At 36.7% G+C, this 26,765-nt stretch overlaps 1 protein-coding gene and 1 long non-coding RNA gene across 2 annotated transcripts; one reads left to right on the forward strand and one right to left on the reverse strand.

The window, feature by feature from the left end:
• Positions 1-1,877: 1,877 nt before the first annotated feature.
• Positions 1,878-3,092, reverse strand: LOC120468579 (uncharacterized). The gene is made up of 3 exons (XR_016145447.1): positions 2,970-3,092; positions 2,461-2,531; positions 1,878-1,934 (listed from the first exon to the last, which is right to left on the reverse strand). It is a non-coding gene; the product is annotated as an uncharacterized LOC120468579 (long non-coding RNA).
• Positions 3,093-7,602: 4,510 nt separating this feature from the next.
• LOC120464801 (uncharacterized) lies at positions 7,603-14,918 on the forward strand. The gene is made up of 13 exons (XM_039654332.2): positions 7,603-7,765; positions 8,436-8,641; positions 8,735-8,872; positions 9,010-9,148; positions 9,911-10,577; positions 10,671-10,812; positions 10,891-11,034; positions 11,128-11,186; positions 11,518-11,693; positions 13,393-13,793; positions 13,893-13,989; positions 14,119-14,308; positions 14,473-14,918. The coding sequence occupies exons 1-13, from the start codon at positions 7,643-7,645 to the stop codon at positions 14,613-14,615; spliced, it is 2,625 nt and encodes an 874-aa protein (XP_039510266.2). The 5' UTR covers positions 7,603-7,642; the 3' UTR covers positions 14,616-14,918.
• The last annotated feature ends 11,847 nt before the right edge of the window (positions 14,919-26,765 follow it).

Consider the following 26,765-nt stretch of genomic DNA (forward strand, 5'->3'; position numbering starts at 1 on the left):
TTGGCTTCCACCTCACATGCAGTGACTTGACTGCTTTTTGTCACAGCATCTAAGTGAGAAAGGAACAATTGAAATACAAATGTTAAAAACAAAATAAGGGTTGTACTGTTGAACCATTTCAACCTAAGAAAGTTTTTAACCTGCACTTTGAATGAGGAAACGTCTTCTGATTGTTCCAGGTGCTATTTATAAATGCTCAACTAAGAGAATGACTGAATAGGTCAATGAGAGAGCTGCGGTTTATAATAACATTTAGTTGTAAGTCATTTTGGTTGGTTAATGATGAACTAAGCTTTTACAAAATATTCATAAATGATTAGCAAGTGATATACTAACATTTTATGTATGTTTTGTCAATTCTGTTACAAGTCATTTACAAGTCATTAGTAAATGATTAACTGATTTTTTATGAAACATGATTATGCGTTTCATAAATGTTTATAAGTGATGTAAATTATTGTATGTTTTGTAGATTCAGTTATAAATAATTTACAATTGTTTAATAAAGGTTTTTATTTTCTCCCTACTTATTAAAATTTAAATTTAAAATTACAAACAACCACCAGCCTGAAAAACATGTTGTATGAAGACTGTTTAAAATACCCCTCCTAATCCTCACAGAATTTGCAAGACAGAACTGATAACACCTGGGCTTATCGATACTGCGGTCTTCCTTAAAAAAAGCTTGTAATTATTTTTTTTGTACTCGTAATGATTTGTCATTACAAGTGTACAGCTATGTGAGTGGTGTTATTAACTCTTTCCCCGCCAGCGTTTTAAAAAAAAGTTGCCAGCCACCGCCAGGGTTTTTGACGATTTTCGCTAAATTTGAATGCCCCCGCTGAATGTTTTCTTCCATGAATATATGAAGATGATATATATAAAAATAAAGATCTGAGCCTCTGCTTTTAGGCAAAAAAAAACGTTTTTATTTTATCTTCATCTGTTCTTTTTTTATTGCCTCTTGAACAGAGGTAGGTTTTGTCAAAAGCAGGTCTTCCTTACCGTATACCACCTAAAACACGGATACCCGGAAAATTCCGTGTTTGGCGCAGATGCGTTTTTTCATTAAACACGGAAAATTCCGTGTTTGGCGGGGAAAGAGTTAAGAGTGACCACGGTGAATATATATGAAAGATATTAATAAAAATGATGTTAATTCAGCCAGTGCACATACCTCTATTTGCTTCCTGTTTTCAGGCGAAGCCCACAGTAGTCGATTGTCGAGTTCACGCGCGCGATCATAAGTGAATATCCTCTTAAACCTCTGTGTGTTCAACATCTGATTCGGATGAACTATCCATTTGAGCTGATATTCTCAGAACACCACACAGTGGTAGGTTTGAGACGATATAAATGAACTCACGTGTGAGATCGACAATCGACTACTGTGGGCATCGACAGAAAACAGGAAGCAAATAGAGGTATGTGCACTGGCTGAATTAACATCATTTTTATTAATATCTTTCATATCTACTGCAGTCAGATTGACCGTGGTCACTCTTAATAACACCACTCACATGGCTGTACACTCGTAATGACAAATAAAGGATGTTAAGAGGCTAAAAGCAGGTTTAGACCATGCCCCATTGAAGTCAGCAGGGTGCGAATTTTAAAAAGATGATAACACAGTGTAGGCAACACCGATTTTTGTCTGTACTGACAGCACTCCAAATGTACAAAAAAATTAGCTCAATGTTAAAATTGACCGGAGTTGTCCTTTAATTTGGCCCCAGGGCCCGTTTAATGTTTAATACTGGGTTTTGGTTACTATCCCAACGTATGGGTGAGTTCATATGGATGAAGGTCTGTTGTGTTCGGTCTCTTGGTTTGTGGTAGTGGCAGCTATTGTGAAACTCACCTTTGTCATGTACTGAGTGTGGATGGCATCAAGATCTGGTCCTGAAGAATCACAGGGTCAAATGATATCTCATCTGGTAACAAGAGCATAGTAACTTTAGAAACTCCAATGATATTTTTACCCCCTGATATTGCATTGTGGATATAAATTCAAACATTTAAAGGCTAAGAATATGAGCCATGAGTAAACTGGCCAGATATCTGTGAAAAATAACTTGCGTGCCTAAAGTTGTTGACCCCCTGAATTCAGCATTTAAAAGTTAAAAGAACTTTAGTATTTATCATTAAAAAAATACATGACAATAAATAAATAAATACCTTAGCGCTGGACAGTATGGTGTCTCATTGGCCAACATAATTAAAAACACACCTAGAGAATATACCAACGACCATGATATCCTGTTATCATAATAGTTAAATTAATTATTATAATGACCATTATAACATTATATTATTTTGCCAGCTATTATTTAGCCTACAGGCTTCTCAAGGACAATACCACTGAAAAAAAACTGTGGTTAATGAGTGTGAGACTTCATTAAAAAGCATAAATCCTACAGACCCCAAACTTTTGAACAGTATGTTTGAAGTTTTGCTTACTAGTCGAGTTCATAGCCGTGGAGGTTGTCTTGGGACAGGGCTGTAGCAGGACATCATGATGATTTTCTAGACTACAAAATAACATGCAATGTGTCACAGAGCCAACAATGTTACATAGGATTTGCAATAGAACAAAGGGTGTATTACAATGAATCAAGCTAGAGATCCAATGCAGAAAAGAGAAAAAGAATATAAAATCTTAACGTAATGTATTGTGCAATAAATGTATGAAATTATTATCATGAAACAATAATTCCCTCTTTGTTGTGGAGGTTTTTTTTCTGTCCCTTCTGAAATCACTTTTATTATCAATCTTTGTAAGTGACGTCACTGATCAACAGTACGTTACATTGTGAATTCTTTCAGGCTAGCTAGCAATTAGCTAATTTCCAATAACCCATTTACAAATTACGAGCAATACAAAACTATCAAAAACTGTTATCAACACAAAGATGTGGATAAAACCCCAAACTTATGTAAAACAAGAGCTAACGTTAACTTAACGTTACCTATTCTGAAAACAGTTGAGATGCTAACGGACTTTTTCGAAGACTCAAAACCTTTTCTACAAAGTAAATATTCAACAGAAGCGTATCAATTATACGTAAGAAAGGTGTTAGGAACGTTTGTATGTATTATTTGTCTGATTTTGTTAACTAAACTTGAAAGCAGTGGAAAAACAGAGAGACGCTATTTTTTGCTGTTTGTCAGTTGAAGAGGTTTCCTCGTTTCCATGGTTTCCATCTGCTCGCGTGCGCTCCTGTCTTTGAACCGGACAACTTAGAATGCGACTCGCACGCGCGTTGAAACCATAACAATTCAAAAGGCACGCAGCATTTAAACATCTAGAATTATAACATGTAACAATTTAAAATATCATTCATTTTATATCATGAATTTAAAAATCATTATGTAGTTCTATGACCCATGTAATATTATTTTTTTCATTAGAATATGAAAGCACTAAAATGCTATATAAATGAAAGTTGGTAATGAAATTACGCCCAGTGACGTCGCAGTTTCGTTTGTGTCTGATTGGGCTCAGTCGTTACATCAGTGATGTAGGCCTATTTATTAGTATCAATAATATATAATTTTATTATGATAAAATGCATCACTGATGAATACCAAAACAAATCAGTAAACCATTGTATTGTTTTTATTGTGACAAATAAGTTAATTTTATTTAATAAATATGGAAACACTTTCTGTGCAGTCCATACTTATAGCCTAATGATTTATAGCACCATTTATACTTATTAATGAGCAATATTACTATTGTATAAATATATTCATAAAGACTCATTAAGACCTACTGCATTACAATATATAGTTACATCTATATTTTTTTATAATTCCTTATAAGTCAAAAATTTGTTTTTAAATGCACATGCTCATAATCCATTATATGCAGTTTTAGTTAATTATGGACTGACATTTCACAGGATCGTTAAATAGTTTGATTAAGCTTCTAATATTAAACCTTCTAATGTTAAAACATTTGACTGTTAAACAACTTAACTTTGCATGGGCTAACCCACAGTGGGTTGCCAACAGTAAACCCTCATGGGGGCCCAAATGGGCAAAACTGCTATGGGCCCCGCATAGGCTAACCCACTTCGAGCCTGTGTGGATTTTCTGTGGGTAAACCCACAGTGGGTTGCCCACAGTAAACCCTCATGGGGGCTCAAATGGGCAAATCTGCTATGGGCCCCGCATGGGCTTACCCACTGGGGGCCCTTGAGGGGTTTCTGTGGGCAAACCCACAGTGGGTTGCCCACAGTAAACCATCATGGGGGCCCAAATGGGCAAAACTGCTATGGGCCCCGCATGGGCTAACCCACTGGGGGCCCGTGTGGGTTTTCTGTGGGCAAACCCACAGTGGGTTGCCCACAGTAAACCCTCATGGGGGCCCAAATGGGCAAAACTGCTATGGGCCCCGCATGGGCTAACCCACTGGGGGCCCGTGTGGGTTTTCTGTGGGCAAACCCACAGTGGGTTGCCCACAGTAAACCCTCATGGGGGCCCAAATGGGCAAAACTGCTATGGGCCCCACATGGGCTAACCCACTAGGGGCCCTTGAGGGGTTTCTGTGGGAAAGCCCACTGTGGGCTTGCCCTTAGCAAGCCCACATGGGGCCCCAAATGGTTTGCCCTTGCCCACACTGTCCCACAGAAAACCCACACTTACCCACAGTGGGCCCGCACTGGCATGTTTGCTGGGATATGCTAAACAGTTTTTAGAGATTAACTCTTTACATTCAATTATCATGAAAACAAATCTCAGAGAACGGTTGACTATGTACCGATGTTTTATTAGACCAAAGGTTCATTGTTTGCCAGAGTTACGTTCCTTGTCCAGTAAAGTGGATTTGTGTTTACAGTGTTTACACCATCTCCTGATTTTTTTAAAGGGGGGGGGGGGGGGTGACTGCTTTTTTTCTTTGCATTGTTCTGTTTATGGGGTGCAATATAACAGAAAAACCACGAATACATGTATTCGTGGTTTTTCTTTTTTAAAAAGTCTTATTTTTCATAAACTTCACCTTTATTGTAAGCCGCGCTCTCCTCTGTCCCCCGAACGACTGGTTGACTTCCTGATTCTATGAAACCACTCCCTCAGAAACAGGCAGTGGGCTCAGACTGGTTATTTTGGGCCAGGCTAAACTGGGGTGATTGGCTAAACTGTCGCTCACGTTGTCCAGAAGGTTAACGCCCATTACCTTTACAGATGAAACGTGCATGCCAATCCAATGTTTGAGGCAGAATCAGACCGAGAAAGCAGCGATAAACAGAGTCAAGCAGAAGCTCACCACACACGGCTCTTACTAAACGTTTCTGAATGATAATTTGCTACATTTTTTAACTTTATACACATTTGTTTTACACAATAGCATCTGACTGGCAACAATAGCAACTGACTGGCTACTAATGTTATACTCAAACAGCGTTGGCATTACGTTCTTGATCAAATCGAAAATAACGTCATGAAGCATATATACATGAAAAATACGTTTACAACATTAGTACTTATACAAAAAATTCAGGTCCATAATGTTTGTACGCGTTTGTCGTAGACACAAAATAGCATAACTAGTAGCCTAGCGGCTATGAAGCCAGCGCTGGCATTTAAAAAAAAATAAAACACAAGGCTACGTCTGGAATTATACATGCAAATACATTTAAAATGATGAAGTCTTAGCCTACTTACAGGTTGTGGCCCAACAACTTCTGCCTCTTGTTTTAAAGTTGGAACTGCTTCATGTTTTAGTAACAGTTTCTTGTTGAATCCGGCATTGAATTCGTGGAGATTCTGGAAGCTGTCTTTCGTAAAATGCGCAGCACAGAGAGCTAGATTACTATCGACACTTTCAGGAACATAATCAAACATAAATTGTATCCATTGTTGACGAAGTACAGCATCCGTGGGAAGCTCGAGCACAGAAGACCTGACAGCTGTGTGAACATAACTCACTCGACGAGCCGCAGAAATATGGTCATGCCCTTTTCTGCCTATTCCGGAGGGAGGGTTGATGCAAATGTATGGGTTAGTTACGAATAAAACCCAACTGTAGTCCCAATCGAGTCGTTTTTGTAGGCAATATACTTCCTGATTTTTAAAAGACGATATCTCTGCTTACACTGAACTTTCAGTGCTGCAACTTTGCAGATACTGTTCATGCACCAACAGCATGAACATTTATTCTCTTTGTCTTTGTGAGCTTATATCCAGCCTCATGACAAAAGACAGGACCATAACAGTTTTATTTAATTTTTGTCGATTTAGGGTGAATTGTGGTATTCTTCATGTTGTCTTGCTACATTACACGTATATTGTATAATGACCAAGCATAGTTTGTTTTGGTTTCATGTGCCATTTAGGCAAGACTAAATCTGACTGCACAATTTTAGACTAATGTGAGGAAAAAAGTAATGGTGAGGTTAGTCTCTATAAAATGAGTATTAATTGTCATGAAATATGGGGTACAACGGGGTGCAACAGGGTAAAAGGCCCCTTTGATTTTATTTTCCTCTAAACCTAGATTGCACAAAAACTTGTCACAGCACTTTCCAAAACATCCACTTATCAAGATGCACGTGGAAATTTGGCTGATCCAGAATTTCACTTTTGTTTTATTTTGCTGGTTATTTCAGGTTTAGATGATTCGTCCCCATGGAATTATAAGGTTCTATCTGCGTTCTGAGTAGTTTTGAGAGATTGAGCTTCAAAGTTTTTGCATTTCATATAGGAAAATGTGTATGGGGAACTTGTTTCTTTCAAACATAAAAATAACAGGGACCCTAAATGTACAAAACACATCACATAATGTAAATAAATTGCCACAGAATAAGAAAATGTGACAAAAATGTCAGATAGAACCTTATAATTCCAAGGGGAAGGAATGTTTAATTCTCTGTAATCGATAGTGAAAGAATTTTGTTTACCTGTTCAACCTGTAATTCTCAAATGACAAGTTTTAGCTGATTGTATTTACATTGTTTTCTGTGAAGCAAAAAAAAAAAAAAACATTTCATAGCTGACCCATCCATCATGCCAAAAAAAAAAAAAAAGAAAGAATTCAAAAAACTTTGATTGTTTGATATTTGCTCTTTCACTGCTGTGGGTAAGGCATGTGTAATTTGAGAGAGCAAACTGGTATTGTCTAAATGGATTTATAACTAAAGCCAGGCCATTGTTATGAAGGAGTGTTGGCATCCACGGAAAATTACAATAGAGCTAAACATTTTCACTGAGCTATTTAAATCCTATAATCTACAACTAACTGATACAGAGATATCCATTATTTGCAATTTAACTAATGAAAATGTGAGATGTTATACCATATTTGCCACTGAAGGTGTGCAAATAAAAGATAGAAAGCAGTTTTTTTTTTGTTTTTTTTTTCCAGACCAGCTTGCCCCTAGTGGACACTCATGACAATGCCATACTGTGCATGTGGATGAAAAGGTGTGTGCTTTTGGTCAGATCAGTGTTTGGTTTCAGATTTTAACCATGTGACTTCTTAGAAGAAGCAAGTAACTACCCTCTAGTTTTGTTTGTGTGTGTGATTTAGTGCAACACTTTTGAACCCATCCCTGAATTCCTGCTCATCTGAGATGTATAAAAGCAGATGGCCCGGTGCAGTTCACAGGTAGAGTGAGGTCTCGGCATACTCGGAGGTATGATGTTCTCAGCGCTGTTGTTGAATCTTCTGCTTCTGGTGTCCATTGCTTCAGCAGGACACTATTATGGAGGCTCAGTGACCTTCAGCCCTAAAGGAGCCAATGCAGATGGGAGCATGAGGGTGAGAATTTATTTTTATCTGCATGGGAAAAAAATTATGAAAGTGTGGAAGTATACATCAAATTATATGATACTTCTTTTTATTTATAAAAATATAAAAATTATTTATATATTTATAATATTTATATATATTTAAGCAGTTATGTCTTTTAGGATAAAAAATGTAATGATTTAATTAATAATTATTTTATTATTCTTTTTTTTACTTAAAGATGGCCCAATGATAAATATAGTGTCGTCATGCATCCTAGTAAATCTTCAATATTTATCAATAGTTACTAATCGCAATATAATACTTATGAATTCCACTCTCATTGTGGTCCTTCGCACATATGCATACCTAACTTATCACTCTTTCTTCCTAAATAGAAAATGCATGGGTAAGATAAATACAAATAAATATATAAGACAAATGTTTTGAAGATTTGAAGGTTTTCACCAATGTGAAAAGATGGGGAGAAGCAAACATGGAAATAAGTAAGATGGTGAAAGTCACGTAATATTTAAAATTTGGTGAGAACTGGTTAAAATCATGTGATAATATTTATTGGTGATGAGTATTTCTGACTTGTCTATATCACACCAAAATATAAAAAAGAAATGCATCAATACAGAAAAAAAACTCTTCAAGTTTTCAAGTGTTTTAAACTCTACTATTTTCTTGCCAACAGGTTGAGTTTCGACTAAAGCGAACCTATGACTGGTGTGATTATGGTTATTGGTACTGCGCCTCTGGGGATTGTGGCAATGAATACACAAATGGGCAAGGTCAAATCGATAGAAGCTCGAATGGCAGAAGTGCTTATACCAACAGCTGGTGCCAAACGGAAACTGTTATCACAAGAAACATCCATGGAAACACACCCTTTGACCTGCAGTAAGTAATTCAATCAGTTTTAAATCATTTGACAACAACTGAAATATTGAAGTGTCCAATCATAATAATCTTAAATGCATCATTCCATCTCAGGGACTACTCGTGCTGCTGGGTGCCCACAGTGAACGGTCTTGGTTCTTGGTTCCTCAGGACACACGTAGATCTAGGCATAAGAGCTGATACTAATCAACCCAACCGATCACCTGTCACAACTATTTTACAACTTCTACGGTAACCCTTATTTTTATTGAATGTATTTTTACATGAACAAGATTAATAGATGTAATGAGAATGCAAAAAAGACGTATGATCTTTTTTCTAAATTAGTAACATAAAATCTGGTTTTATTTATATATTTTTTTCATTAGTGTTCCCCAAAACTGTCCTCGTACATACCACCTGATGGCCTACGACCCAGATGGTGACCAGGTCAGATGCAGATATGGAATTCAGCAACGAGTTGAATGTGACAGATGTGACCAGCCAAGTGGTTTCAGTGTAAATCAAGTAAGAAACAGAAAATAATTTCTTAATGTATATTGATGTTTATTGATGTGTATTGGCAATATGAACTAGTGGTGAGGTCACAAATATCCATGTTGGTGAATCTTTGTGAAATAGGGTTATAGGCTGTGTGATCCATTTATACTAAACGTTCTGAGATATATATATATATATATATATATATATATATATATATATAAAAGAAGTAAGTCACAAAGTAAGCTACCTAATATACAGTATGGGATTTTAGACGCAGTTTGTGCCTGTTTAGGACAAACTGATTCACTGCAATGAATAGGACTTTCCAATGCTACATAGAACGAGAGGAGAGCCATGGGATGAAACACGCCAATGAATCTTTCCTAAGCTAGAAATGAGAGGAGGACATTTTAAGATGAAATAATTGACTATAATGAATTTTCAATGCTAAATACAAGACAGATCCAGTTTTGCTGGTTACCTCCTCTCCCTCAGCAGGAAAGTAATACAAATGCTGTACTAAAAAAACGAAAATGAAATTGTTCCGCAAGCTGCATTCATGGAAATAGAAATCGTAACTTGCGTCACACTCTTCAAAATATATAGGCCTACACACAGGTTGTTGTTTTATTAATTTCATTTTATTTTTTTTACATCATTAGGATATTCTAGCTATTTTTCACCATTCTGGTGACTGATCCACTCAATAAGTGTTGCTAGAACGTTCTAGAAATTAAACAAAATGAACATTCATTCACTGTAATGAACATCTCAATTCATCATTAGGGTGCCTGTACACTAGACTACAGCTATGCCTACAATACAGGCGTTTATGGATTTGAGATGATTCTGGAGGACTTCCCAAGGAAACACACCACCCTGGCCTATACTGATGGCTCCAGCTCTTACAGATGCTCTCTAAATGGAAGACACAGTAGGTCAATTGGCTCAACAGCATACCCATGGTATTACCAACAAAGTACCACAAATGTACCATGGTGGCAACAGCAACAAAGTACAGCTTCTGCTTCATGGTGGGGGTGGTGGCAACAGCAACAATCAACCACCGCTCCACCTACAACTTCTGCTCCATGGTGGGGGTGGTGGCAACAGCAACAATCGACCACCGTTCCACCTACAACTTCTGCTCCATGGTGGGTGTGGTGGCAACAGCAACAATCGACCACCGCTCCACCTACAACTTCTGCTTCATGGTGGGGGGGGTGGCAACAGCAACAATCGACCACCGCTCCACCTACAACTATGCCATGGTGGTGGTGGCAGCAGCAACAATCAACAACTCCACCTACAGCATCCCAGTGGTGGTGGTGGCTGCAGACCACAAGCACAACCACAACAACAAGCTCACCACAACTGTACACGACTGCTGTAGCTTCACACCAGCGTTCTTACGAACCTTTCAGCAAGATCCCACTGCAATTCAGTGTCCTTGGTAAGGCTTTCTCAACGATTAGCTAAACAAGAACACAAGGTCCTTATTTTAGTGTCATCAGTGGTTTCTAATTTCTCTTTTGAATCATTGCAGTTGATTCACCAGCTCCTTCCTGCACTGAGGGACATTACATACCTCGCTTTGTGTCGCCAACTCCACGCAACGGAGAAGAAATCCAAGCGACACCACTCCGTGAACTGGAAATTCGGGTTAAGGCTGCAGCAGCTTATTCAACGTGAGGGCTCATGTGTGAATTAGACCTAATGATAAAGATTATTAGATGGGTGTATAACATGCTTTTCTTTCATTCTAGGGTTTATGATGTCCTTATCAGTGGTCCTCTGAACATAACTAAGCACGCTTTGAGCAATGGAGAGTACGCCATCAGATGGACACCAACGAGGAGTGACCTTGGGGATCATTTCCCTGTGTGTTTCATTGCTGAGAGCACAAGCGGGTGGGCAAACTATCCATGTTATTCTAAATCAAGCAGCTAGCAACCTTTCACATGTACTGAATTGGATAAATATTTCTAATTTTATATTTACAGAAGCAGCGTTTATCAGTCTGAAATGAGATGCGTCATTGTCACTGTTGGACACCAGTCTGGTTAGTATCACTTTTTTACTTGGAACAACTATGCTGCCCTACAAAGCAAAAAGGCAGTAACTGCAGTTTTGGTAAAGCATTAATTATTACAATTTTCATGACATTGAAGACATCCTTTGTTATGTGACAAAACATCTTATCTTAAATGCGTGTCGTTTTAGAGAAAAATGGTAGTCGTTTGTAAAGTAACTGCAAAAAGCCCTAGCAAAAGTCATTTTTCTCAGTTCTGCACTCTGCGTAGTTACTGCCTTTTTGCTTTGTAGGGCAGTATGGGTAGCCATACAAACACTGTGTAATTTTGGTTAAAAAAAATTATTGATTGCATTTACAGTGGAGGCAAATGTGATTTGCACTGGGAGCAACATAGTGATCGAAATTGAGCAGCTGCACTCTGTCGGGCTCCACAAAGACTATCTGCGACTCAACGATCCTGCCTGCACTTTGGTCTCAAATGGCACTCATGTGTTGGCAAACTTTTCTCTCAATGCTTGTGGTACCATGATTGAGGTAAAACTTTTCTCGTGTGCTCAAGTAACAGTTTAGCAAAAATGACACGGTTGTCATAATTTATAATCATGTCCTTCCGACCCCATTTCGTTTTCTTCCATGAAACAGCCAATGAGATATTAGGTAAAACTTGTCTTTTCTTAACAATGAAAGTAGACGGTGATTTATACTACGAGGCTCAAAAAAGGCACCAAAAAGTCAATGCTATCTCATGACCAATTCGTACGAGTGAGTAAAAAGTTAGCTAATTCGTACGAATTTGTACGACCTCACTCGTACGAATTAGTACGATTTGTCTGAACCCACGTGATGATTAGGTTTAGGGGCGGGGGTCATGTGTAGGTCCTTTGTGTGAATTCATACAAATTGGGCAACTCGCAAAATATGTACAATTTAGCAAAAATGTACAAATTGGTACGAGTGATGTCATATGAATTCGTACGAATTAGCCACTTCATAAAAATTGTAGGAATAATCATCCATTGGACTTCTTTTGTGTGTGTGTGTGCTTAGCTAGTTACCATTCACTTAGATTGTATGGAAAACAGAAGCTTGAACATTCAATGATCTCTTTTAGCATTTCACAGGTTGGAATGACACTGGAATGCGCAAATGATGCCAAAAATGACATTTTAGGGAGAAACATTTTAAAGGGTTAGTTCACCCAAAAATGAAAATTAAGTCATTAATTACTCACCCTATGCTGTACCAACCCCGTAAGACCTTCGTTCATCTTCGGAACACAAATAAAGATATTTTTGATTGAATCTGAGAGCTAGATCAGTCCTACATAGACTGCCTAAGGGACTGGCTCTTGACGGCCCAGAAAGTCATTAAAGAAAAGGTTTAAATATTCCATGTGCCTACAGCGGCTCAATTATAAGTTTATCAAGCGACGAGACTACTTTTTGTGCGAAAAAAACATAAATAACGACTTTATTCCACTATTCCATTACTTCCTTATGGGCGCATGCGCGAGAACTGAGACGAGGACGTTCTCATTCGTCTACTTCTTGTTACCGGCTGCTCACCGCTTAGGAGTTTTACCGCCCCCTACCGTATAAGATGATGTGCTGATATAGCTGGAAGCGCAAAACTTTCTGTGTACAAGCAGAGGAAGATGCGCGCTGTACATACGCTTTTCAATTTGCATGTTTTCCGCACTACAAGGTGCACTTAAAAGCCTTTAATCTTCTCAAAAAACGACAGTGTTCCTTATAATCTGGAGCGCCTTACATATGGATCATTATCTTATACGGTAGGTGGCGGTAAAACTCCTAAGCGGTGAGCAGCCGGTAACAAGAAGTAGACGAATGAGAACGTCCTCGTCTCAGTTCTCGCACATGGGGAAGTAATGGAATAGTGGAATAAAGTCGTTATTTATGTTTTTTTCGCACAAAAAGTAGCCTCGTCGCTTGATAAACTTATAGTTGAGCCGCTGTAGGCACATGGAATATTTAAACCTTTTCTTTAATGACTTTATGGGCCGTCAAGAGCCAGTCCCTTAGGCAGTCTACGTAGGACTGATCTAGCTCTCAGATTCAATCAAAAATATCTTTATTTGTGTTCCGAAGATGAACGAAGGTCTTACGGGGTTGGTACAGCATGGGGGTGAGTAATTAATGACTTAATTTTCATTTTTGGGTGAACTAACCCTTTAAGTGCAGTTTATATCTCATAATCCACTTTTTTATTACAGGAGGATGAGCAGTACATCATTTTCAAGAATGAAATTTTCTCAACTGATGATCCAAACTCAATAATTACCAGAAAACACGAGGTAGAGATTGAGTTCTCATGTCGTTTTGAGAAGAAAAACAACATCTCAATGGAGTTCACTGCACGGAGACACACAACCACCATCACTGAGAGAGGCTTTGGAACCCTCACCTACCGCTTCGGGCTCTTTCAAACAGTAAATTACAACCAAGAAATAGACGTGATCTCATATCCAGCAGAGTATGATCTTGGGGAGATGATTTACATGGAGATTGAATCCCAGTCTTCAATCAACAACACTGAGCTTTTCGTCGAATCGTGTGTAGCAACACCATACAATGACCCCAACTCCCAAGCATCCTACACAATCATCCAAAATGGGTAAGAACAATCGACCATGAGATGCAGACACAAATTAGCATTGGTAAATAGTGAAACTAATTAACTCACAATGGATCTTCATCAATTTGATTTTTTCAGGTGCATCATGGATGAAACTGTAGAGTTCTACACGAGCCACCAACCAATGGCTCGGTTTGGCCTGCAGGCCTTCCAGTTTATTGGAAGGCATGATCAGGTAAAAATATATTATTAATTACACTACAATGATAGGAGACAACATAATACACCAACATGATTCTGCTACTGACTGATCAAAATGAAGTATTCCAGAGAGCTGTGACATCATCACTTTCTTTCTCCTTAGGTGTTCATCAGCTGTTCTGTGATTCTGTGTGAGGCAAACAATCCCAACACCCGCTGCTCTCAGGGTTGCACCAACAGCACAAGCGCTCCACCATCCCACCACCATCACAAAAGAGAGGCTCCCATTCAGACCGGCAGTCACTTTGTCTCCCAGGGGCCCCTGCGGCTGAAGAGGAGCGTTGAGGGTGAAGGTAAAACTTCAAAAACATGTCAACATATAAGAATTTTTCATAGAATGTGATACTATTTTAAAGGTGCATTAAATGTTGTTTTGGCTGAAAGCACAATAGAGTCTTTTATGATCATTTGTGAATTACTTGTAATTTTATTAACCGTCGCGTTGTGTTTTCCACAGTGTCTTCCACGGCCTTGAACCTGAATATGGTTTTCATTGCCGGATGTCTCCTGGCAGCTGTTGGTATGGTGTGTGGGGTTCTCATCTACAAAACCAAGAGAACAGAGGTCAAATATCAACCTCTTCAATCAAATGAGATTTAATGGATCGGCCTCAAACACTGCACAATTATTTCATCTTATTTCATCTTTGCTCTCTCTGGGAAGATTATGGTTTTGAAAGATTTGTTTCTGTTTGATCGCTTTAAAATATTGTGTTATAATCCATTTATGGTTGTTAGCGTTATTTTTCATAACCTATTTCACAGTTTTGGTATCTTTTTCTTGCACCCTTTAGATTGCTAATGATAAATAATATATATATATATATATATATATGATTGATTTAAAAAGATTTCAAATAATGCACATCCACTACAAGAAATAAATGAACATACTTCCTTCCTGTATTGTATTCTTTTTGTTGTTGTCTTTTTTCATGTTCACCAAAGGTACAGTATATGTAACCATATGTAATCTGATTAATCACATAAATGTTTAACCGCTTTCACAGCAACAAGTGAATCAAAATCAATATCAAATGGACCATGAACATATTCAAAAGAACACTGTTTAATAACATGCTAATATTAACAACAGCTTTTAAATTGAACCCTTATTAACATGTACCCAACTAGAAACACTTCTAAAACATTTAGTTTGAAATGTCCTTGAAACACAAATAAAATTGTATAAATTGTCATTGAATTGACAGTTTTTGAATGTAATGAAGTTCACTTGCTTACAAAGAAAGCTGTTATTAAGGTGGTAGTTTGAGGTGGCTCTTACGAAAAATACGTTTATTTAAGTGTTCTACTAGTATACATCTTTACAACTGAAAATAATAAAGCATACTATCAGTCTACATTTTAAATACTTCTATACTAGTATAATTTCTTATATACTACTAAATTATAAATTGTAGTAGTATAATTATATACTCATTTTCTTTGGCCTCTATTTGTACTCAATCTTTTGATCGAGATATACTTAAATGTGCAATTAAGTATTCAAACAATAATTGGCTGATATTGCGTTAACTCTTTTGATCGAGTAGCCTATTAAATGTACTTTTTTACATAGTTTTTCATATACAGTTTTTACATTCTACATTCTAATTCTGTGTCTCTGAATTTTTGTGTTGGCTAGTCCACTGGTAGTGTACATAAGAATTTACTTTAATTGTACTTTATTCTTTCCCCACCAAAGACTGAATTTTCCAGCTATCCATTTTTCCACTGTTACACAGAGTAGGGGACGCTAGACATATATCTTCTAGTAAAGAATCTCAGGATCAAAACACTGGAGTAGAAGCTGAAACAAGTGATAGAAGATTGCTCAATAAAATGTAAAATAATGGTCATCAAACATTAAACAGCGTGTATATCAAAACTCCTTAATGTTTTCAAATGAAATGAAGCGCAACACACAAAGAGAAAACTTGCAAGTATACTTGCAATATAAAACTACTAAAATAGTAGTTTACTGAGAGTATACTAAAAGAGCAAAATAATATATAAATAGTAAACTATAAGTATGATGTTAAGTTAAAGAATTCTGTTTAAAACTACTAAACTAGTTTACTGAGAGTATACTTCAAAGTGTACTTTCATAAACTAAAAATTTGTTGCAAGTATTAAAATAGTAAACTACTCAGTTCACTTGCAGTACAAATGAGAAACGTAATTATAGTTGTGCACTTAAAGTTAACTACTGTTACACTAATAGTACAATTAAATGTATACTTTTATATACTAAAAGTGGGCCAATTTAGTCCCAAGCAGTATTAAAATAGTTACAAGTTTACTACTACATACTCACTACATAATGTATACTTTAAAAATGTACTTGAACATACGTATACTTCATAAAATGAACTTGAAGTATACTTCTTTTTCAAAAGGGAGATTAAGTTGCAGAACAACTGTTAGTTGAGAAGGCCAAAACAACATCTAGGGTCATGGCATGACTGAAATTTGAGATTTCCGGCACAACACTGCAGTGTTATCAATCAATCAATCAACAGTTGTTACTCTATGTTTATGTGCCATGTCTCCATGACAAAACTACCGCACCTGATGATGAGTCCTCAGAACGAAAGTATAATTGACACAAATATTTTAAATGGATGGGTGCAAAGAACAATCTATTGACACTCTATTAAGAGTACAATGAACCATCAAGAAGAATCTGTGCAATCTATTCAAAAATATTTACATATAACATAAAAAAATAAGTCATCCGCTACTGTCAGATTGACTATCAGTGCAAGAATGTGATAACACAAGACCATTTTAGACATTCAACTATCTAAATTTGCAGCCACATGTCAACTAACTCATTAATTTGCAGCGACATGCAAACTTTTTCACAGTATTAGACTGTTAGGTTTGGGTTAGTAGAATAAGATGATGTCGGCCCAGATCCGACTCACATCTGGTACGCATTGAATCCACATGTACCAGATATGGCCCGAATCTAGGCCAACACTATGTTTCTGTCTTGGAGTTGACATGTAATTTACAGTCAGCAGAATGTCTGTTAGGGGGATTCAAAATAAATTTTGCAGATATTAAACAGACAGTCTACTAATACTCTAATGAGAGTTAGTTGATATGTAGTTGCGAAGTTACTTATAGTTAGTAGAATGTCTATAGCTGACTATTGAAGTAAAGTGTTAGCCCACACTGGCAGTCATTTTAAATATATTCCATCAAGGTGGAATCTTTACACTGTAAAAATAAAAGGTGCCTGGAGGAATCATTTGGGGTTCTTCACTTTGCCACACCAGCGGAACCGTCTGTAGATCCTCGGCACCCTTTAAAAAAGCCCCCTTTTCCACCAAAGCATTTTGAGAGCCGGTTCGGGGCCTGCGCGCGAACCAGTTCTTTCTGTTTCGACAGCCAAAGAACCGGTTCTCGGCCGGGAGAACTGGTTCCAAAGCGGCACCAACTCTTTGCTGGACTAGAACCTTTTTACCACGTCTTGCTTACGTCGGGGGCTGGGGCGGGTTTAGATGTGTTCTAAACATCTTTTCTGACCATAATAAAGGATCGCAAAGCCAAGAGAAACATTTGCAGAAACACGATGGAGTCCGCCTTTGTAATTGTTATGCTTGAAGTTAACGCAAGCGTTTCTATTTTTGTAATTTTTTTTATTGAAGACATTATAAGCAAAAGTCACAATATAGAACAAATAAATGGAAAGAAAAAAAGACACAATTACAGGGGTACATAACTTGTCAGAAAAATATTGAATGAAAAGATTAAAAGACTTACATATTTCAATTGTTTTTAAAGCTTTCTTGGTATACGAGTTAGAGATAATCCGAAAGTAATGTTGTATTTGCAAGCGTTTCTAGCTAAGACGTATGGTAACGTGACGTACACAGTGATGTAACGACCTCACCTGGGCGCTCTAGTCATTGGAAAAACAAATAGTTTCTGAAGCGGTTCGCAAGTTGAACCAACTCCGAACCAACTTTGAACCAGCACCAGTTCCGAACCAGTTCTTTTTTTGATGGAAAAGGGGTATGAGGAACCACAGAGAACCCTAACCCTAACCCTTAATATCAATGAATAGAATACACAAACAAATAGTAGGCTATAATACATAAGCAACATAAATAATCAACCATGTATAAACAATAGGCTAAGAAAAGACATCTCAACAAAATGCATGAAAACACGTTCCCATGTAATAAATCAATGTAAAAAAAAGAAGTGCATCTTCACTTAAGTGAAGTTTAAGTCTGATGTCACTGTTTCCAAACCCAAAAGCTCTATCAGATGCCAAAAACAACAACAAACGGTGCTAATATTCACTCATTGTGCTGTAATATTCCTGAAAATGATGATCCTAACTTTTATATCTATACCGAAATATCAGATGGTTAGTTGTTCAGCTATTTTGAATCGTAAGACATCGAAGCCAGGGATGCCGTCAGACTGGAGACTGTAATGAACACTATGGCTTTTGAAAAGCTTAAATGTGTAACTTGAATCAACAGGACTGTTGTTGAGTGTTCTCACTAGAAACAAGATAGATAGATAAAGGTGCCGTAAAATTATCTGTTGATCATTGAATTTTCACTGGTGAATTCCAGACATTTCAATAAGAATCCACACAATCAGCAGTTCAAAAATGTTACTATGAGACCAAGTTGGTCACTGAAAATTGGCTGGATTTGACTGACAGAAAGCTGCTTGTGACTCCTGTGTGAGATGTGCTTCATACACTGCTGACAATGGACAATGGAGTTTTTTGCCAGTGTAATTTCAAGAACTTCACAAATTTGGCCGCAACTTTACCTGCTGTAATATAAAATGCAATCAATAATAAAATCATTATAATAAAAAACCTTAAGGGACATGTGAGGTACTTAACGAGTAAAACAAGAAAAGCTTAATTTTCCGTTTGTTTTTCCGCTTTTCTGGTGAATGGTCCAGGTCAGGCACTCAATGATTTTCAGATCTACAGGAGGTTAGCAGTGTTATTAAAGTGATAGTTGTGAACTTAAAATATCTTCCTTAGCCTTTTGACATTCCTAACCTGTTTGACTTTCTGTCTGTGGAACCCGAAAGCAGATCTCGGGCATAATGCAACCCCAGTCATCATTCAGTTTCCAACTCAGTTTCACTGCATGAGACAAGCAGAACCAACCCGGTCTCATCCCAAGACGTCATATAACTGACGTTTTGGGACGTCTTTTGACCATACGTCAATATTTGCCTTTTTAGGGCCCCCTTAAACGTCGGTAGATGAGGTTATGGGATCCTAACTCTACCCCAGACCTAAACCTAACCCGTCACCTAACTGACGTTAAAGGTAAAGCGTCAGTTGTATGACGGCCCGGGATCGCCATCTACCAACGTTTAAGGGGGCCCTAAAAAGGCAGATATTGACGTATGGTCAAAAGACGTCCCAAGACGTCAGTTATATGACTTTTTGGGATGAGACTGTGTTAGCAGAACAAAATTGTGTAAATCATTCATGAAACCATTCGTATGCACACTTGACTAGATCAACTCAATGCAACAATTTATGTAAAAAAAAAAAAAAGGTTAAATATTCTGGTAAGCTCCAAAAATGTCCATTACCATTTTGAGATTTGTAGTAACATGAATGAAATTTGAGCATCAAGGAAGATTTTCAGAGAATAACTGATTCAAAAACACAAGTAGGCTACACAGTCAAACAATAGTAATAAAGTTATAAAGTAATAAATAGTAATTCATAGTAATAAAGCACTTGCATGTGGTCACTTACTGTAATTCAATGTTGCCTCTGAAATGCCTCAGATGATTTTAGAAATGCAGTGGTTGTTCTGGGGAAACAAAAGAACAAAGCTGATATATCCATTCACAACGTAATATTTATTGGACAAATAATGGGCTGTAAAATGGTCAGAATCGGGGCACCTGTAGAAAATAAACAAAAACAGACCAAACTAACGTTAACTAGGCCTATCCACTTGTGTTATTCATAACATAAGCCAATGACGACAGCAGGAATTGGAATTGGAATTTGTGTGTGTGTGTGTGTGTAGATTAATGTTAAGTGTGAGATTTAGTAGTGATTGATGTTTTGTTATGCTAATTTAGAAGAATTTCTGTTAATGTTGGCTTTAGTTACCATCATGGTGACAAGTGGTGCATTCAGCTTGATTTGAGAGCAAATTATCCCTTTATATTATTACGCTCATACAGCAAGTGCTTCTGTGCTTGTAAGGGCTTATAACATACTGTTTCTAATATGTTAGCATTTACTACGTCAGCAGATTAGCTTTTAAAGCTAACTAAGCTTAACTATTAAAAGTGATTTGAGTTCTGCCAACTTATTCGGTTTTAGAGTGTACATAGATTTAAGTTATAGTAACTAATTAGCACTATTAACTTTATTTACCCACGTTATCTTAACAATAAGTTATTGAGTTACTTGGAAACAAATCAAATATTTTTTATGCTTCAATTGTTTGAGTTAATAAACTTAAATGACTTAAGGCAATCGGTTTCCTCAAACGATTTGAGTTGAACTAACTCATCAGGTTTTACAGTAGGAACCACGTTAAAAGATCTTACAATAACCCAGCATTCAAGTTCCTCTAATTTCCCCCAAAGCACTTCGAGGTCTCATGGTGAAAAGGTGACTCATAAAAAGATCCCCTAAATTCCAGCAAAAAACGCAAAGATTGTTAGTGCTCCACCAGTAACCCTATATAGGAGAAAGAGCTTTGAGGCACTTAAATTAAATTTTTAAGTTCCTTGAGTATCCAACAGGATATATGAGGCACCTTTAGTTTTTACAGTGTTTTCTGTTCTGTTACTGTTCATGAAAAAAGCTTTGCAAAACTAAATATTCATAAGTGATTCATAAGCCAGTCAATCAATGTTAACCAAAGCGCTTTGTGTGTACATGAAAGCGCTAAATAAATGCCTCATTCATACATTCATTCATTCATTCATTCAATGTCAGATACTGAAAAGACCTGTCACTGGTAGTTGATGATACTGGTAATGAGTCATGTACAATTGTATTCTACTGAAAAACTCTGTGTATAAGTCAATGAATAGAAATGAAAACTATCTTATTATGAAAGCAGCATTTCATCTTATGTAAAATACAGAACTTTTTGAAATTGGCTAATATAAATTTGGTTTTCAGGTCCTAATGACTGTCCATAATCACGTTGGACTTGAGCAAAAAAATAAAAGATTGTTATCTTATTCTTATCTGTGCGTGATCATGAAAGTATTGTTTACCTGTCTGGTCTGAAATACTGGTTTACAGAATTTATCTTACTGATGATCTTTCATTTCGTTGCACAGTTTAATCAGTATTGCACTGCATCCTTCACGCAAAGTGAAAGACAAAATTCATCTACACTGTAAAAAAATATTTTCATGATTTGTAATCACAACATTTTTTCTTTTGTCAAATCAACTTAGATAATTTATGTAGTTCAGATAACATAATATTTTGAGTTTGTGATGATTAAATCAATGTCTTTCATTGTATTAACTCAATTTTTCCATTTCAATGAACTTAAAATTTTAAGGCAACCAGGTTAGTTCCATTAATATGTTATATGATTTTAATCTTAATCCAATTCTGTTTCCAACTGTTCCAAATGCATCAGAAAGTGAAATCGTAGTCAAGCAGGTGACATTTGAGAAACCAAATAGGTATTGTCTAAATGGATTTATGGATCTTATTTCAGCTAATTGTTGAGGAGAAGTGCTGGCGTGAGAAACTGAAATAGCGCATCACAAAGAAAAGTGGTAAACTGTCTTATATTCAATAACCTACAATCAACTAATGTAGATATATCCATTTCCTGCAACAAAATGTTCAAATCCACTGTGAACTTGCTGTCAGACACAAGACATTTGGCACTGAAACCACAATAAATGAAAGAGTTCTGAAGAGGTATTTGTGCTATGGCGAGTGTGAGTTTCACATTGAAACCATACGATTTCTCGGAAGACATCGTTTACACTAGCCTGTACTGTTCAAAAGTTTAAAGTAAAGAGTTTTTAAAGAAATTCATTATTTTATTAATTAAAAAGTGACGGTTAAAAGGTTTCTAAATGAAGGCTGTATCATTTTTCTGTTTACAATATTGAAACTGTATTTTTGATCAAATAAAGTAGCTTTTAAAGCACTTTTTTCAAAAACCTCTAAAAGTATTAGGAGTTTGGTTTAAGTTTAGGGCTATTCACCAAAGGGTTGCTAGTTCAATCGTCAAAAAGAAGCAAAATATGAGTTCATTATTATATGCCTAGGCTATATCCTTTGACATTGACTCAAACCTTTTGGCTAACAAAAAGTTTGATCCACGCTGCAGTTTATTAAGGCAAAGAACTGCTCACTTAGAAAAAAAGGAATTCATGACACACAAATAAGGATTAACTTTATTTTGTTTTCACACGCCACTCAGGGGCAGGTAAACAGACTGTAGGCCTACTACAATAGACTGGCATGAGGAAACGGCTCACTAGCCCACATTTAGCTAGGCCTATTGAAATCCAGGTGTACGCAATACATGATCTAGATAAATGCCGCGGATGAAAACGATCGTCATTAGAATAACACAGCTAAATATTCAAGTCTCCGCTTCCTCCACGCCCTCATTTCACGGCATGGACCATAGACTGTAAAAGCCATGGACACACGGAAGACAGCAAAGAAGTGAAACTTCTCCGACGGCCTATCATCACAATGCATTTTTTTACAGCACGTGTTTTGAAACAATTAGGATTTGATTTCGTATCACCTCACATGTATTGGGGTGTATGCCTACATAGTGATGATGTGATGTGGATTACCATTCATTCACATTAATAATTGCATGACAATTTGTAATATTCTTATTATTCTTATTCTTATGATTTTTATTATTAAGCACGCTTTGTTATTTAGAAGAAAAATTACATTATTATATTATTTGTATTAATTATTAGGCTATTATTAATATTTTTTTAAAAAAAGAAGAATGTCAATTTTATTATTTTGTCAGTCTGAATTATTTTTTGGTCATTTGAAAGCCTACTGAACTCAGTCCGTGCACACCTGCCGGGCCTAACCCTGAAACGTCAGGTAAAGTGCATAGGCTGAAGGAATATGCCAACAAAAAAAAAAAATTCTTTGGTAAAGTCACACAAATGAAACATTGAAGTTTATTTTTTACAAAAATAAACACTTACGTTTAGAAATACTATGTTGTTGTTGTTTTTAGAGTGGGTAACAATTTATAATTACCTTTTAGTTTATCAGTGTGTTTTGTACAGAGGTGGAAAGTAACTAATTACAAATACTTTCGTTACAGTACTTTCTTGAGTAGGCTATAATTAAAATGTGGTACTTTTACTCTTACTTGAGTAGAATAAAAATAAAAGCTTCGCTACATTTATTTTTCACCAAAAGTACAAAGTAGGCTACTATATCAACGCATTCTCGCTCCAAGGCGTCACCTTTGACCATGCTTCAATATTTGAAGCTTTAGGCGCCCTTTAGCGTCACTTACATGACGCGATCCTACGGCGTCATCTAACTGACGCTAAAGGGCGCCTAAAGCGTCAGATATTGAAGCATGGTCAAATTCTTGGGGGTGAGAATGGGCTGACTATATGGTAGCTACTATGACAAAGGTACCGACTCGACAGCCCATTCTCACCCCCAAGGCTTCACTTAACTGACGCCTTGGGAAGCATTTGGACATGCTTCAATATCTGACGCTTTAGGCTCCCTTTAGCGTCAGTTAGATGACGCCCTAGGATCGCGTGTACCCTACCCCCACCCCACACCTAAACCTAACCGCGTCCTCTAACTGACGCTTTCCTTTAGCGTCAGTTAGATGACGCCGTAGGATGGCGTCATGTAAGTGACGCTAAAGGGCGCCTAAAACGTCAAATATTGAAGCATGGTCAAAGGTGACGCCTTGGGGTGAGAATGCGTTGGACTCGAGGGAGTAACAGGGCAAGCTAGCTGACATTTGATAGACACTTTTCAAAACTACTGCGGTGGAGCCCTGCACTTCAGCCAATAACAGACAGATCTGAAGCACTTCAGCCAAAAACATACAGGTCTGACTCGGGTGCAAAACCAATAAAACTTTCAGTTCGGCTGGGGGGGCGGGGCGTTCAAGCCACACTTTGACACTGGCGCCAGATAGCACAAGGCTACGATGTGCTATTTACATCTGGAAGCTCATTTGCTCATCTGCAAGACGCCTATTGGAGGTTTCCTGTCAGATGTCAAATAGACGTCTTGCAGATGAGCAAACACTCTTAAAAATACGTCTTCCAGATGTAAATAGCACATCAAATAGCACATCAAATAGCCGTTCGGGGATCGACTTATCGAGACTATTTTTTAAGATGGCTCCTGTCTGATACGCGAAGTGAACTGTCTTCATAAAGTATCTTCTTATTAAACGGTCTGTACACTTACAAATACAAAGTTCTCAATGCTTCGTTTTGCATGTATGGAGCCTCATTATGTTACTGCGTTAGTGTGGGGCTATTTTGAGCCTTGTTAGTGGTATAAACTAGCGATTTCTTTTACTTAGTCAATGCCCCCATTACTAGCATTATACGCTAAACAGTTTTTAGAGATAAAACTCTTTACATTCAATTATCATGAAAACAAATCTCAGAGAACGGTTGACTATGTACCAATGTTTTATTAGACCAAAGGTGAATTGTTCGCCGGAGTTTTCCTTTAATTATACCCTTAAAATTAATTGGGCCAAAGGCTTTCTTAAAAATCCAACCTCTGTTTGGAACTTCATTCCACATTATATTTTCTCCAAATTTGATGGTTTCAATTTTTTTATTGCTTTGTAATTATAATGTTGAAAAATGCCAGCTAAATTGTCTAAATTTCATAAGCCTTCTCGCCTGGTCTATGATATACACGCACATCTTTCTCCTCATAAATATATTATATGGAATAACCGATGTTCTGTATAAAAACAAATCTCTTTTCTTTCAGCGCTGGTCAGTTATTTAATGATAATAGCCACTTATTAAATTATAAAGAATTTCTTAGTCGTTTTAATATTCCCATTACCCCTAAAGAATTGCTATTGTTTTTGATGCCATACCATCTGGAGTTAGATTGCTTCAATATATCCCCTACCCCTCTTCTCTACCTTCTCTAGATCCTAATGTTACAATGGGGAAATTTTGCTTTTCATCCACTTCTTCTAATCGATACGCCAATTTTTTCTGAATGAATGTATAGCAATCCCAAATGTCACAGTTTATTGGAATGCGTTTGTTCCTGATATTGTCTGGAGAAAGGTTTGGCTGATTCCGAATAGATATTCAATTACTAATAAGATAAGGGAAGTTTCCTTTCAAATTCTTCATCATGTATATCCAGTTAATTCCTTCTTAAAGAAATTTAAAGAAGATATTGATGTAAACTGTTCTTTTTGTAAACAGCACCCACTATATAGTGCATTTATTTTGGCTTTGCCATTATTGTAATTTATTGTGGAAAAACTTTTCCCGGTTTGTTATTGAAAACATTCATAAGGAATTTTCTCTATGTTGGGAAAATGGTTTGTTTGGATTTGTTGATTACACAAAAACAAAATATTCCTTCTTAATCTTCTTTCTTTGTTGACAATATTTTCTATAAATAAATGTAAATTCTCAGGTCAGAAACCACTTTTCAATGTTTTGCTTATTGAAATACAACATTACTTTGGGACTATCTCTGACTCTTCAAGAAGGCTTTAAAAACAACTGAAATCTTTTCCTTTGATATGTATTTTCTTGTATTATATTTCTATGTATTATACCCCTGCTTGTTGCCTTTTTTGTATTTTTTTCTGTTTATTTGTTTTATATTGTGATTGTTTTCTTTGAAAATGTTTCAATAAAGAAAAAAAAAAGTCACCGTGGTTTTGGGTGTACCATGTACGCCAGGTGTACGCTGGAAATTTGGTGTATACGCACTTTTCATGTTTTCATGTTTTATGGGGACTTTCCATCGAAATTATGTTTTTTAAACTGTACATTCAATGTCCTTACACTAACCCTACCCAGCAGAACACTTTCTACATTTTTACATTTTCAAAAAACACATAGGCCTATGCTGTTTTTCCAATAGGAACCAAAAAATGTCTCCACAGGGACAAGGGTTTTGGATATTGCCATTGTACTTACCAAGACACAAATAAAGTGGAAAATTCTGTTTAAACATGCACATCTAAAGACAAATAAACAAACAAACCAACTATATCAGAGACTAAACTGATCCTTTTTTTCTTTCAGTGATAACTAGTTCATTTTTGATTAAAATATTAAGGCTTCTGCTTAGTGAAGGAAATCTTCACATTTACTAATTCTGTCAAATTTTAGCCCATGCAGAAAGTCCCTGTAAAGGAGAGTATTTAAGTGCACTATTTTGTATTTGTCCACTAGGTGGCAGGCCAGATTTATAATGCTTTAGAGTGCAAAAGTTACGGCAACACCAATTTCTAACATAAAAGATTTTGTCACTGAGCAGCCATCTGTTCTTTCCATTTACATGTTATCATCTGATGTAAATTTTTGCAAAGCTGCAGACATTCGCTTTCGACCAATACATTTTATTTCTTCTTATTTGTCAAGTGCTTTCAAATTAATTTGTTTAGAGATAGGCATATTGTCCATAGAAACATGCATGTATTTGTCCTGTTTTTCCATGACCGTGGGAACCGTGTGCATAAATAAATACGTTTTCTTTACAAAAGTGTACATT

The sequence above is a fragment of the Pimephales promelas genome, chromosome 10, assembly GCF_988280905.1.
Source record: "Pimephales promelas chromosome 10, fPimPro1.hap1.1, whole genome shotgun sequence".
Lineage (NCBI taxonomy): Eukaryota > Metazoa > Chordata > Actinopteri > Cypriniformes > Leuciscidae > Pimephales > Pimephales promelas.